Source organism: Humulus lupulus, chromosome 2 (assembly GCF_963169125.1).
Source record: "Humulus lupulus chromosome 2, drHumLupu1.1, whole genome shotgun sequence".
Classification (NCBI taxonomy): domain Eukaryota; kingdom Viridiplantae; phylum Streptophyta; class Magnoliopsida; order Rosales; family Cannabaceae; genus Humulus; species Humulus lupulus.
In genome coordinates this window covers 85,117,752-85,132,517 of record NC_084794.1, presented here as the reverse complement: position 1 = coordinate 85,132,517, position 14,766 = coordinate 85,117,752, and the positions used below count along the sequence as shown (strand labels likewise).

The 14,766-nt window shown below is 34.2% G+C and overlaps 1 protein-coding gene across 2 annotated transcripts; it reads left to right on the top strand.

Moving 5' to 3' along the window:
* The first annotated feature begins 5,112 nt into the window (after nucleotides 1–5,112).
* LOC133818148 (L-aspartate oxidase 2-a, chloroplastic) lies at nucleotides 5,113–9,429 on the top strand. 2 transcript variants are annotated; one of them, XM_062250863.1, is made up of 9 exons: nucleotides 5,113–5,250; nucleotides 5,463–5,509; nucleotides 5,982–6,129; nucleotides 6,329–6,683; nucleotides 6,865–7,107; nucleotides 7,362–7,418; nucleotides 7,517–7,597; nucleotides 7,690–7,751; nucleotides 8,101–9,429. In XM_062250863.1, the coding sequence occupies exons 3-9, from the start codon at nucleotides 5,993–5,995 to the stop codon at nucleotides 9,137–9,139; spliced, it is 1,974 nt and encodes a 657-aa protein (XP_062106847.1). In that variant the 5' UTR covers nucleotides 5,113–5,250; nucleotides 5,463–5,509; nucleotides 5,982–5,992; the 3' UTR covers nucleotides 9,140–9,429. The 2 variants fall into 2 exon arrangements, with proteins under 2 accessions (XP_062106847.1, XP_062106846.1); XM_062250862.1 differs by having other exon boundaries at nucleotides 5,137–5,250; nucleotides 5,445–5,509.
* Nucleotides 9,430–14,766: the final 5,337 nt, after the last annotated feature.

The window sequence follows — 14,766 nt, the reverse complement described above, 5'->3', positions numbered from 1 at the left end:
CAATAATTTTATTAAACTAATCAAATTTATTTTCGATGAAACTTTATAAAAAATATTATCAAATTAGTTAGAATAATTAATTAATACATAATTTTAGCGCACGTTTCAATATTCTTTTAACTTTGGCCTATTAAAAATTACACGGTTAGCTTTACACTGTTCTGTGCAGCATTAAATGTATTTATATAAGACGACCCCACTTGCACTTTTTAAGAGGAAAAGGAGAGAAAAAAGAAATGATAATTGGGTGGCTATGACTTTGATTACGTTTTTATTTGAAGATTGAGCATATGTGGTTCATATGCCATCATCATGTAGTCCCACTTTCCTCCCAATTTTCATTTTTCTTAAGAAAAATAATTTTCTGACTTCTCAGCTTTTGAATGGACAAATCATAAAGTTCCTTTTCCATAAAAGGTTCTTTGCATGTATATGGCCAAGTTTCTTTATTTCCAAGCAAATCTTGCCAATTATTTCCAAATGCCAATTTCTTTAGTTGACTTCAAGTCACTTGGACAACAAAGATATTATTAATAAGGATTTGATTGGTTTAGCATTTAAAAATAACTTTAAAAAACTAAAAAAATATTAAACACGTGAGAGCCATTAAGTTTTTTAATTAGTTGTTTGTTTTCAAAAATATTAAAATTTTTTTACAAAAGAAACATAATTAATTCATAAAAATTGAAAACATCGTTTTATTATTTTATATAAAAATTAGAACTAAGAAAATTTTGAAAACATAACTTTAACACTATCAATTAACATTTTCAAGTTATAAAATTTCAGATTAACATTTGAAAATTATTATTTTCAAAATAGAAACCAGTTAACCCCCTAATGTATTTTTTTATCCAAAGTGTCAAAATTTCAATTTATTAAGAAAAATTAATATGATAATTGTATAAACATATACTATTTACACAAAAATTACATATTAATGCGAGAAATTCTTAAATTACTTATAAAATAATACAAACTCACTTTAAATTAAAATTTAAAAGTCTAACTTTTTGGCATAAATTGTATAACAATAGAAGCCTGTTTTGTCAGTGGCGCATAAAAGAATGTCTAATGAAGAAGTATAAATCGTTATGCCACGCTTAATTGCTTATGACCACCCAAAGTTACATATTGCTCAATGCTTATGCTCAAAAGTTATATATTTGTGAAACAAAACATGTCATTTAAAAATATATATTATTCTAATTGAAAAATACTCAATTTTATTTAACACTTGGTACATGTAAATTAGCTCAATTTGATGTTAGAATGAGTGAGAGTAAAGTTGTCACACATTTAACCTAATTAATTGTTGTATAATATTATATTTTCATTGTTGAGTTTTAAAATAGATAGAAAATCTAATTAATTTATTTATAAATAACATTGTTCATATATTAAATTTATGTCTCTTATATATTACATGTAATTACATTAGTGTATGATTATAGCTATAACTCTAATTTGATTATTTCCTATTAATTGCTGGACTTTACAAGTCATATTAATTTGTTGACCAACAATATCTCGACCCTTAACTACCAGAGCATTGTAAATATTAGGCATTTTCCCTGGCAGAAAAGCTACATCCAGTACTGGACCAATAATTTGAGCAATATGCCCCAAGTTTTTTTTTCAAGCACAGGAACAATGAAATGAAATAAAAAAAAATACACCCCAAGTTATGTTTGGTTGTAAGAAAATAATGAAATAAAATGGAATGGAAAAAAATTAATTTTTATTTTAGTTTGAGTGGTTACTATTTAAAATATTAAAACAGTCATTCTAAACGGAATGATTTTCTCCCAGTGGAATAGTTATTTAAAAAAAAAACATATTTATTACATAATAACATTTTTATTAAATTAAAATATAAAAATTATATATAGTAATGTGTAATTAAATTTAATATATATTATTTTATATATCTTACCTCTATATTTGAATCTGGGATTTTAGAAAAAAATTCTAAAAGATTTTGTGTCTTTATTTTAATAAGAAAAATTACGATTTTGAACCCTCAATTTAATAATTATTCTCTCTTAATTTAAATAATAAAAAAAATCACTCCTTCCACTTGTTTTTGGTTATTTTTTATAAGTTAGAAGTCATTAATATTTTTTTTCATATAAATAATCTATAAAACTAATTAAACTTTAAATTTAAAATAAAACTATATATTTACTTATAGTTTATGAATTTTGGTTATTTAATTTTATTGCTATTTTATGGAATTTTTTTTTTTTTTTTTTTGCAATGATAATTTCATTGAAAATAATTAAAATGTAATACATTGAGGAAAGAAAGAAAATTCTTAAACCAAACAAGTTTTTTCTCCACTGGAATAGTATACACAACTAACACATAAAGAGACGAACATGAATAAGGGATACTCCTAAAATTGGATAATTAGTTTTCTCTACAAATATCATATATTGTTTTTATTTGTTTTAATTTTAGATTTTTTTAAAAATATAATTGGATTGTTAATTATTTATAAAAGAAAATATATTAATGTTTAAGTAGGATATTTTTTATTTATTATATAAATTTTAACTAAAAAGAAATATAATAAGACTTTATTATTATTTTGATGGTAAATACCATTTTAAACAATGTGTTTTGTAAAAGTTACCGATTGGATATGTATTTTGTTAGATAATAATTTGAATATTATGTGTTTGCAAAATTGAACAAAATAATATCTTGAGTCCGATTTTGGCCCATCTTTATTAAATATGACCAAAATACCTCAATATTTTATAAATTAATTAAATTAGGAAACAAATAAAAATAAATAAATATATTTAAATAATTAAATAATATTAAAGAATGATTAAAAAATCAAAATTTAAACTTAAATCTATGCTTAATAAAAACAAAACACAAAATTAAATCCATATTAAACTAAAACTTTTTTCTTCATGTTCTTCGTCATTTATCCAACCCAGATTTCATCAACAATACAAATTCTTCACATTTTCCCCTAAAATTTTCCAAGATTTTATTCATCCATCATCATGAATCATAAAAAACCCAAACTGGCCATCGTTCTTCACAAATAAACGCAACATAAACAAACTCATCATAAACAAACATCAACTCAAATTTATCTGAAGAAAAAATTATTCAAAATAATATAAAACCTCAAATTTTCCCTCTTCAGCGAAGCACGACTGTTTGTGAAGCCAACCCATTCCTTGACCTCTTACATCGTTGAAGCCATCCTTAATGTTGTCGAAGCTCGGATTTGTCGAAGCCTCTCTGATCTTGTAGCTACGCTGTTTCAGCCAAGCATCCAGCATCATCCTCAACGACGACGAAGATCAAAGCTCGCCGAAGATCAGCTCCGAGCCAACCCAGGTGGAAGCCAGTACTAAAGACTCACTCAACGACGTTCCAGTCTAGCCTCAAAGCCCAAATCTAGCACCTCTGTCCTAGTGTTTTTGTTGACCCTGTGTTTATGCCGACGTTCTCCCTCCCGTCGAAGGTCTCTGTCTACAAGCCCCAAATTGCAATAGATCAGCGTCGCGAGCTTTGATTTGATGTCCCCTACCTCTGTAAACCAAATCTGAAGAAGAAGATCAAGAAGGAGAAGAAGAAGACGAGAATGAGGATGAGGGAGATAGAAACATTTTTAATTTTTTTTTTCTAATTTTGTTTTAGGAATTTTTTTTTATTAATATTAAGTTTGTTAGTTTAATTTTAGTATTTAATTTTTAATTTTATGTTTAATATTTTTTAATTAAATCTTATTATTTTATTAATTTTTAGAAAACTATTTATGTCGTTTTTTCTTATTTAAAATAGTTTTTTAATTATTTTTTATTTAAAACAATTTAGTTTATTTTTTACTTAAAAATATATTTTTCATTATTTAATAAAATATGAGGTCATTTTGGTCATATTTAAAAAAAATTTGACCGAAATTTAGTTCATGGTACTCTTTTGTTCCATTTTGCAAAACGCATGGTCCAAATTATCATTTAATAAAACAAGAGTCTCATTGGTATTTTTTACAAAACATATAGTCTAAAATAGAAATTATCCTTATTTTGAAATGAGACTTTTTTATTATTTCAAAAAATAGAAATTATTTTTAATTTTTTATATACTTAAATTATACTTTGGTTTTAAGCATATTACTAAGAAAGTTATACCTTGTTAATATGTTTAGGGCTAGTTTGGTACAACTTTGCTGTGGGGAAAATCAGTCGTAGATGTTCTGTGAGGAAAAATTACTGAGTGTTTGGTAAATTATAAATTTTAAAGTGTTGTGAGTTGGAAAACTTGTAGCAAGAGTGTTTGGTAAACTATATGATTAAAGTATTGTTAAATATTAAAAGAACAAAATAGATGTCATATATTTTATTAAAATAAATTCACACATACTAAATATATTTCAATATAAATATTGTATTTCTTTAAACATGTTACAATTAAAATATGTTTTCGATAAGACACTAATAAAGTGATCATCAACAAAAATGTTATATTATATAATATACATATATAATTGTGTATATATATTATAACTAGTCGGTGTAGCTAAATTTCTAATTATAATGACTTAGTATAATAATCTCGTCATGATATAATCACACATATATATATATATAAAAAATTTTAATGATGCAAAACTCTCACTTTTTATGTTTTATTTACATATTTGATAAATTGTAAATTAAAAATACTATGAAATGCAAAAACAATATTATAGTGTAAAATAAAATCTATATTAAACATTTTTAAAAAAATATCTCTATATTAATGTGATTTGTTAATATAAAATTACTAAAATAAAAAAAATTAAGAATGAACAAAATAAAAATATTTGAAATTTAAATATTATTTATGTTATTATTATATTAATTTGAATTAATATATAATAAATAAATAAACATATTTAGATAAAAAAATACACTTATTGTAAAGTTTTTTGAAAAAGCAATTTTTAGAAAAAGCAAACAGCTGGGTATAAATTCTTTAATAAGTAATTTTATGATTGTTTATCAAACTCTTTTATTGCAAAGCTCTAGGAGAAACCAAAGGGAAAATTTTCAATTAGTTTAGAATAGAATTAAATTCTAATTAGAAAAATGAAGACCGTTACTAATAGGGAGAAAAAGACAAAAAGGAAAGAAGGTGGGCACCGGTTAGGATTCGATAGGATGTGGGGTGGCTGCACGGCTCATATTATATACATAGCATGGCGCGAAGTTCAATGAAAATTCTGGAGAACCAAAGGTTAGTTGTCAACCCCACCGCCACTTCTTCTCCAATTTGGTCGCTTCGTCACGCACGCCAATCTTTATTTGTTTTCCTTTATAATATTTCATATAAATAAATATCATGTCATAACAAGAATATTATTTCTTCCTTCTTTCTCTCCTTCTCTCCAGTTTAATTGTATATGTACATATTTGTTTGATTTGTTTAAGCCCAACAAAGCGTTGCAGGAGAGTGTCGAGTGTGGACCGTGGCTGATACACCAGACAAAATCTCTGTATGTATTGGGGTTTTAAGTTTTAACCCTTCGATTTCATTTAATGCCGCTTTTATTGGGGTTTTCTTACTTTTCTTTCATCTGCATCTGGGTTTTGTTTATTTTTTACCATGATATTTTCAGTTCCTCACTTTATTTACTTTTCTATATCAATATCATATTTGGTGGTGATGATGAGTACTTGGTACTCGCATAACTTGGTTTATAATAACTTCCCATTGTCCCTAATGTTTCAATTAAGCTTTCTTTATCTTTCATAATGATGTCAATGCTGACCCACAATGATTTTCCAGTCAATCATGCTGCCTAGTAAATAAATATGATATAGTTAGATATTTTTAAAATAAAGTTTGTAGAGTTAAATGTTATTTTCTTTTATACATTTGTGTTTGGATAGATTTTAAATTGCAGAGATTAGTATTCACTTGGTGCTTATTTTTTAATTTTCTTTTTGTTTTTAATAACTATACAGAAACGTTGCAAATGACAATTACCATACCTGTTGGAAATGGCAAACTTCATTGCAGAGCGACTAATTACAGGGGACACTTGGGTTGTGGAAGAGCTTCCTTGTTTTCTAGCCTGCCATTTAAACGATGTTTACATAATGACCTTTCATGGTATTTGACAAGAATTTGCTGCAAGTTTTCAATTTTAAGTGTATGCCATTATGATGCTGTTTATCTTAGTGCTTTCAACAGTAGGACATTCTTGTTCATTGTTTATATTTCTCTTGCTATTTTTCTAAGCTTTATTTAAATTTGTTTTGGTTTTTCCATTATCCTTTTAAATATAACATGTTCTTGTATGATTATCCAGGTCAAGTGGGTTTTCCAAGCTCTTAAATCTCCAGCGGTATAACTTTTCCCAGTCTCCAATTAATGAGAATTGGAGAATCATCAGAACAATTGCATCATCATGCTTGAGAGATGATTCCACGAAGTACTTTGATTTTTCTATTATTGGTAGTGGGGTTGCCGGGCTTCGGTATGCGCTTGAAGTTGCGAAACATGGATCTGTTGCCGTAATCACCAAGGCTGAGCCTCATGAGAGTAACACAAACTATGCTCAAGGTGGTGTTAGCGCTGTACTGTGTGCTTCAGATTCAGTGGAGAGCCACATGCACGACACCATTGTGGCAGGGGCATATCTGTGTGACGAGGAGACTGTTAGAGTATGTTTTATAGCTAGTAGTTTATCTTTGCATTATGGTTATTTCCAGAGTTCTTAGTTCTCCCAAGAGTCATTTCTGTGAAGAGATTGTTACCAGTCCATGTGAACTGAAAATGACTTAATGTTTCAATAGATAGTGTTACACTTTTGTTCATTTCTCAGGTTTTGGTTATGCTGTTCAGGTTGTCTGTACAGAAGGACCTGAAAGAATCAGAGAATTGATTGCTATGGGGGCATCTTTTGATCATGGAGAGGATGGAAATTTGCATCTAGCAAGGGAAGGAGGGCACTCTCATCACAGAATCGTTCATGCTGCTGACATGACTGGAAGAGAGATTGAGCGGGCTTTGTTGGAAGCAGTGGAGAAGGATCCTAACATCTTTGTGTTTGAACACCATGTCGCCATTGATTTACTGACTTCTCAGGTTTTACTTTTGTGAAATGTCCTTTTCACATTTTCTCTACAGATTGGTGCTTTTCACCTGATTTTTTTCCTCATCTGATTGTTATCTGTGTTCTTCACCCAATTACACTTCACACATCAAAAGACAAGTGAAACCTTTTTGGATATCACCGATTGCTTTATTCATTGATTTTGAGTGTGTAATGACCGATTGACTGAAAATATGAATGCTTTCTTGGTGTTTGCTAACATATTTTTATGTCATTGGCATTGCAGGATGGTTCTGACACGATTTGTCTTGGTGTTGACACTTTCAATACTGAAACATTAGAGGTAAAATAATCTTTTACCGCACATACTCTCGTATTGTGCAATATTTTTCTGAACAAACACTGTGTTTAAGTCCTGAATTTTGAATTCTCTCCTTTCAGGTGACACGATTTATTTCAAAGGTGACATTGCTTGCATCAGGTGGGGCTGGACATATATATCCTTTAACCACAAATCCTCCGGTATTTGAATTGTTTTTCCCAAATTTCTGTTTCCATCTTACATCCTGAAAACAACGATGGTTAAATCTGTTTTTATGTTATTGCACTTACAGGTAGCTACTGGAGATGGAATTGCCATGGCTCATCGAGCTCAAGCTGTAATTTCGAACATGGAGTGAGTAAATATTAACCAACTACTATAGAACGTAACTTTTTAGCACTTGATTTGATCAATTATCATGTATATTATTGCTAGCTTCATAGCCTGAAGTTATTCATTACACGACAATCCAGGGGAGCTCAATAAATGTTACACAAAAAATTGATTCCACGTTCTCATTCATTAATTTGTGCTAGTGGTTAAATTTTAAAAAGATATTTCCAAACATGTAAAATTATATTGAAATTATTATGCTAAACTGTTCATGATTATATTGGAGTGCATTTTTTTCTTTTCCATTTTCTTCCTTTGGGTGGGGTTTGGAGGTTTGATTTGGAATATGATCATAGTCTTCTTGCGGCAGATTTGTCCAGTTCCATCCAACTGCCTTAGCTGATGAAGGTCTTCCAGTCAAACCAACCAAGACCCGTGAAAATGCATTTCTCATTACTGAAACTGTCAGGGGAGATGGAGGCATCCTATACAATCTTGACATGGAGAGGTTTATGCCCATGTATGATGAGAGAGCAGAGCTTGCTCCCAGGGATGTGGTGGCAAGAAGCATAGATGACCAGCTTAAAAAGCGTAACGAGAAGTATGTGCTTCTTGATATAAGTCACAAGCCCAGGGAAAAAATTCTGTCCCACTTCCCCAACATAGCAGCGGAGTGTCTCCAATATGGATTGGACATAACTCGCCACCCAATTCCGATTGTTCCTGCTGCTCATTACATGTGTGGAGGAGTTCGAGCTGGCCTTCAGGGGGAGACCAATGTCGGGGGCTTGTATGTAGCAGGTGAAGTTGCCTGCACAGGTTTGCATGGGGCAAATCGACTTGCTAGTAACTCATTGCTTGAAGCACTGGTTTTTGCAAGGAGAGCTGTCCAACCCTCTATTGAACATATGAAGAGCTCTGTTATTGACTTCAGTGCTTCAAATTGGTGGCCAAGACCAGTTGTTCCTATGTCACTTGGGAGCAATACTGACAAAATTCTTACAATGACAAGGGGAGTGAGAAAAGAACTGCAAGAAATAATGTGGAAATATGTCGGAATTGTCCGGTCTACGAATAGGCTCAAAACTGCAGAGAGGAGGATTGGTAAGTTGGAGGCTAAGTGGGAGGAGTACTTGTTTGAGCATGGTTGGGAGCCAACTATGGTGGGGCTTGAGGCATGTGAAATGAGGAATTTGTTTTGTTGTGCAAAGCTGGTGGTAAGCAGTGCTCTTGCTAGGCAAGAGAGCCGCGGGCTTCACTACACAACTGATTTTCCTGATTTGGAGGAAAGTAAGAGGCTGCCAACAATCATCTTCCCTTCATCGCCTGTAAAGAGTACATGGAGTTCAAGACAGGTACACAAGCAAGCCCACGTGTTAGGAAGTTCATTGGATTCTTACAATACTTGAAATGATTGAGTACTTATGATAATTCTATAGAAAGTCTTTAACTAGGAGGATTGCAATCTTCCTTGAGAAAGTAGGGGCAGCCTCTAAATATGTTGTTTAGTCACCGGGTGCCTATGGTTATAAATCTATGTTTTTACTTCAAAAGAAAAAATATATATTCTTACGAAAAACACAGGAATATGATGTTGCAATTCATTTGAATAGTTGCAAAGGTGACTGTCATGTCAAATTGTATATTTTACAATACCAATTACCTATTACAATTTAGTTGCGGCGAATGCTTTCTACAATTAATAGAGTTGTTTATGCTATTTTTTGTCATACATATATGTAACTTAGGAATGAGGCTAAAGTAAAGCATCTTTTCCCTCAGCCATCAGATTATAAAATATAAAATTAAAACTCAATAGCTAAGGTTATTTCTTAGATATGTTGAAAATGACTACACTACAAGAAAATAGGTCTTTGCCGGTGCAATTCGGAGTTGTGCCGGTAAAAGTAACATTTCCTGACGCAATTGCTAATTGCGCTGGCAAAAATAACCTATACATGACGCGTTTTTGCCAGTGCCTTTGGCGAATTGCGCCAGTAAAGGTTTCTTTTACCGACGCAATTTCGTATTGCGCCGGTAAAGATTTATGAACATTTTGTTAGGTACTTATGCCGGTGCATTTCACCTAACACCGACAAAAATCAACGTTTTATATTTTTGTTCATGCACGTTTTAAAGAAGGTTGATGGGTAGACTTTTGCTGGCGTGTTTTGTTGCACTGGCAAAAGTCTACACTGCGTCGGTAAAAGTCTTGATTATTTAAATGGTGTCATTTTGGATTAGGGTTTTCTGGCTTGACTTTTTCCGGCGCAGTGTAGACTTTTGTCGGCGCAATGAAATGCGCTGGAAAAAGTCACAACGATATTACACAGCCACCGAGCCTCCTTCCCCATTCTTCTAACTCTAGCTTTCTAACTCCCTTTCTTCAATCTCCACCACCCCCAAGCCCAACGCCATCGACCACCACCACCATTAAGCCTCCAACGCCACCCACCCCGACCCTCCAATGCCATCCCCGAGCCTCCGTCGGCAACCCCGACCCTCCAACGCCTTCCTCGAGCCTCAGTCGGCAACCCCGACCCCTCCAACGCCAACCCATCCCCCGAGCCTCCATCGGCAACCCCGACCCTCCAACGCCAGCCCACCCCGACCCTGAGCCTCTGCCTAAGATAATGCGGTTTTACTTTTGTATTTTATTTTTTTAGTTTTTGTTATGTATTGAATATTTTTTTTCTATGGAGTCTCCCAGCTTTGCCAATCCCAAGCCGCTGTCGACCCCGAGCCGTTGCCGACCCCGAGCCACTGCCGACCCACTATAATATATATTTTTTATTTACTATTTTTATGTTTTTTTTATAATATATGTTTTTAATATTTATTAAAAAATAAAAATAAAAAAACAGGTTTGAGTATGTATTTTTCTTTTAATTTTAATGCTTTATATGTATATTAAAAAAATAGATTAGATTATTATATTATATTTTATATTTATTATACTTTATTTTTTTATATTAAAGATTATTTGTTTATAAATATTTACTAAATAAATTGTTTTGATGTTGCTGATATAAAAAGATTTGATATATGTTATTAATCTTGATTTATGTTGTGCATGCTCTGAGAATATTTTGTATATTGCTATAGGAATATTCAGCATATTTTTGTGTGTAGTTTGGAGGTTTTATAAAATTTTGGGATAGTTTAAAGTGTAGCCGTTATGCTGCCCAAATTTTGTTAGTATTAGGAAAATTAACATTAATTACAAAAAATAATAATTAAATTTGAAGTAAACTTTAATTTTTATTTTAAGTAATGTTGAAAAAAAATTAATTAAATCAAATGTAATTAAGTAAAATATAAATATAATAAAATTGTTATTAAATAATTAAATAAATTTGAGGAATAATTAAAAATAATTACAAAATACAATTAATATATAATTAAATAAATTTAAAATTATATTTTAATTAATTAATATTTAATTAAATAATGAATAAATAAAACCAACAATTAATTAAATGATTTACAAAAAAAATATAATTGCATAAGAAATAATTGAACGATTCTTCCATAATACATCATAATTTGTTGATTTAAAAATAAGAGATCGTAATACATCTTAAATATTATTATCATTTAGTGATAATTTGCTCTCTTAATAATTTTAGTTGAAGATGGCGAGCGACAGATGATGGATGAGTGCAAGGAATCGTTGGTCTCTGGAGTATAGAAATGGTGTTAAGGAGTTCTTCGAGGTCGCTCAAAATATGGTGAACGATCGGGGTTTGACTCGTTGTCCGTGCAAGAAATGTGGGAATGTTAAGTTCCAGCCTATAAATGTAATTGTGGTGCATTTATTCAACACTGACATCATACAGTCCTACAAAGTGTGGCATTACCATAGAGAGGCACTGCCGTTGCCACCAAATGTGGTACGAGATCGGGATAGAGATGTGTTGACGCGGTTTTTCGCCAACAGTGTATTACAAAAATTAGCTGGAATAAACTAGTGCTTAAGGGTAAACCGTAAGGAGAATAATCACTCTTCAAGCTACTTAAAATGATATAATGAGGACACTCGTTCCTTTTTATGTGGTTTTGAGGTTAAAATCCCCCTTGTCCACGAGTCAATAGTATTACTGTATGTCTCTCTCTATTTTGACAGAATATTTGCATTACACAGAGAAAACCCAACCCCTTTTCTATCCAAGGTCTTGGTATTTATAGGAGAATGATCCATGGGTAGGTGTTGGGGTCATCCCGTGATCCCTTGATCCCTCACATCATCTCTGTGACACTAATGAATAACATTTACATTTTATATTGAAGTGTGGTCTAATCATTAGGTAAAATGGATCATGGATCGCATGGTCTAAATCAGGCGTGTGATGTCTGATCATGTACGTTTATATTGTGTATCCGGGAATTAGGGAGTAAACAGACACGTGATGTCTGTTTACGCACGTTTATATTGCGCGGTCAACTTTATAAAGATCTTGGGGTACGTCAGACCTCTAGCGTACCACGAGCTAGCATAACGTCAGCTCGTGCCTTTTGATGCTGTACTCCACAAATGGTTCCAAGCAGTATGTTGCTTTGAACTTACTAGCTCAAGCTATTTGTCTAGGGAATCGTGCTAAATTCCTCCGGATGAACAGCGAACACGTGGAACATCGATTATAGCCTTTTGCTAGCCAAATCTACTCGAGCTGCCTAAAAAGGTACATGCTGATTTTCAAGGCTTACATTTGCCCCCCAAGTCCCTGCTCGTGTTCTATGACGTCACTTCTAACTTTCACGGCAGGGACTTTTAAACTTCCATTGCGATTATTTAGGCCCTGCCCATCATTTGAGTACTGGACACGTGGAATGCCGTGATTGGCGTCTGTTCGGGTTTCGAGGATTGTATTAAATGGCCTGGCCACCTTTTTTCCGTCGTTTCATCTTTCGAATCATGACCCTCGTATCTCGCATTAGCTTGATCGGACGGTCCTTGTTTCCTTATGCCTTTTACGTATAAATAGGGCTGGCAATTTTCAGTACTCATCACCTTTCATTCAAATTTTTTCTTCATTTTCTCTCTCCCGAGCTTCAAAAACTCTTCTTCTTCTTCTGATTAAAATCCCAGAAATCCCCATAATCTTGTCACAAAAAACCCTCGGAAACCCAGTCATCAAGGATTTCCCTAGGAGTCCTTCTTCTACGTTGCTTGCAACTTTCATTTGAAGAACATACTGTAAGTTTCCTATTTTTCGTGTGTTTCAATTTTCTTCCTTTTTCTTTGTCATGTGAATCTGCACTTTATAGTCACCAACAGTAGGTTGTTCCTAAATAACTTTGGTGCATAGGTTTCGATTTTAGGCGTATTGAGTAGATCCTAAAACATGTCTAGGATTGTGATGTTCATAACTAGGTAATTTCTGGGTGATTTCTCGGTAAGCTTAGGAAATACCCATTCGGGATATGGAAGACGAGAGGCTTTTAGGGTATAAAATAGGGTAGCTTAGGGGTCACGTTTCTTAGGCGGTTTTTCTTTAAAACCCTTTCCCCAAGGCAAGTAAAGGCCTGACTCTGCTGACACACGGATCCCTGAATATCAGGGGCCTGTTGGAAACCTAGGCGTGTGTCCACGACAGCGCGTGGCATCACACCACAGGTTGAGATTACTTCAGCTCGCATGTTAGGACCCTTAGCCTTTGTTATTTTTCCTGTTCATTATTATTTTTTTGTCGTCCACTAAAAACTTCGTCGTTCTTATTCGATAGGCAAGCCGATGGCACCCAAGAAAGGTGCATCCAAGAAGAATGTAGCTGGCTGGTCGTCCCAGCAATCTCGCAAGGGAAAGGAGATCGTCCTTGATTCCCCCTACCTGAGTTCGGCCCCGTGGTGGAGAAGGAGGTCGCGGTCGCTTCTGATGCCTTTTTCGAGGCCGAAAGGATTATCTCCAAGATAACGACCCAAGGAAGGGTCAACAAGATCCTGCTGTCCCATAACATCGAGGCTGGGATAGGGGCTCTCATCGCCCAACCTCCCTACGAGGGGGAGCGAAGATGTGCACCACTCCAGGATGATTTCACGGCCAGGAGTGATGAACACTTAAAGGCCGGGGCCTTTCTCCCCCTCGACCAATACTTCGCGGACTTCCTCAATTATGTGAGGTTGGCACCATTTCAACTTCCCTCGAACTCCTATCATCTACTGGCTGGGCTGAGGTATCTCTTCCTGAAGCAGATGTGGGAGGTCCCCACCCCTGTGGATATCCTTTATTTCTTCTTCCCCAAGGCCAGCCTGGATCAATGAGGACGAGGCGACATGTTCTACTATCTGACCCGCTTCCAAGATTCACTCGCAGTCAACGGACTGCCCAGCCATCCCAATGACTTCAAATATCAGTTCTTTATGTCGAATGGGTTTCACAATTGCGAATACCATTACTTCAACCGTCCTCGTAAGTTTCCTTTCTATTCTCAGCTCGCGAAATTATTATTATTTTTTATTCTTAGATTTTTCGCGTGTATACTGATTGGAGCATCATCGTGCAGCCATTTTTGTGAGGACGGCCAAATCAGAGACCCTTGGTGGTCAATATGATACCCTGGCGGGGCTTCCGCCCAGTGAGAAGGACTACCTCCAGCTCATGTCTGATGACACGATGTTGGCGTGTAAGTTAATCTCCTCAAGCCAGACTCTGGCCTTGAGGAGGACGTGGGCTACTTACACAGCAGCTCGCAAGCTGGTGCCCATCCCTGAGGGAGGCGCTGCGATCGACGGTGACGACGAGCAGGAAGAAGAGCCCGAGGTGCCACTTGTGCGAAAGAGGCGAGCTCCTGAGATCGCTCGGGAACCTGATGTGGAACAAGCTCAATCGGGGGCAGCAGTCGGTCCCTCCGGCCAAGGCAACCCTAACCTTTTCGGAACCTAGATAGGGCTGCCGCAGACCTTTGGCTAGTTAGGTTTAACCCAAACCAGCTTGTACATCGTCACCAAAATGACCCTGGCCGTAATATAACCTTCCTCCAGTGCGTAGATCGATTAGTACTATGTCACGACATGGGCCGTCCTAGGGGCACCGTAG

Excerpts from the sequence above, each read along its gene's own strand:
- LOC133818148 (XM_062250863.1), top strand. The coding sequence starts at position 5,993 with ATGACAATTACCATACCTGTTGGAAATGGCAAACTTCATTGCAGAGCG. Across the intron at positions 6,684-6,864 it reads GTGACGAGGAGACTGTTAGA|GTTGTCTGTACAGAAGGACC; the intron begins GTATGTTTTATA and ends TATGCTGTTCAG. Across the intron at positions 7,108-7,361 it reads TTGATTTACTGACTTCTCAG|GATGGTTCTGACACGATTTG; the intron begins GTTTTACTTTTG and ends TTGGCATTGCAG.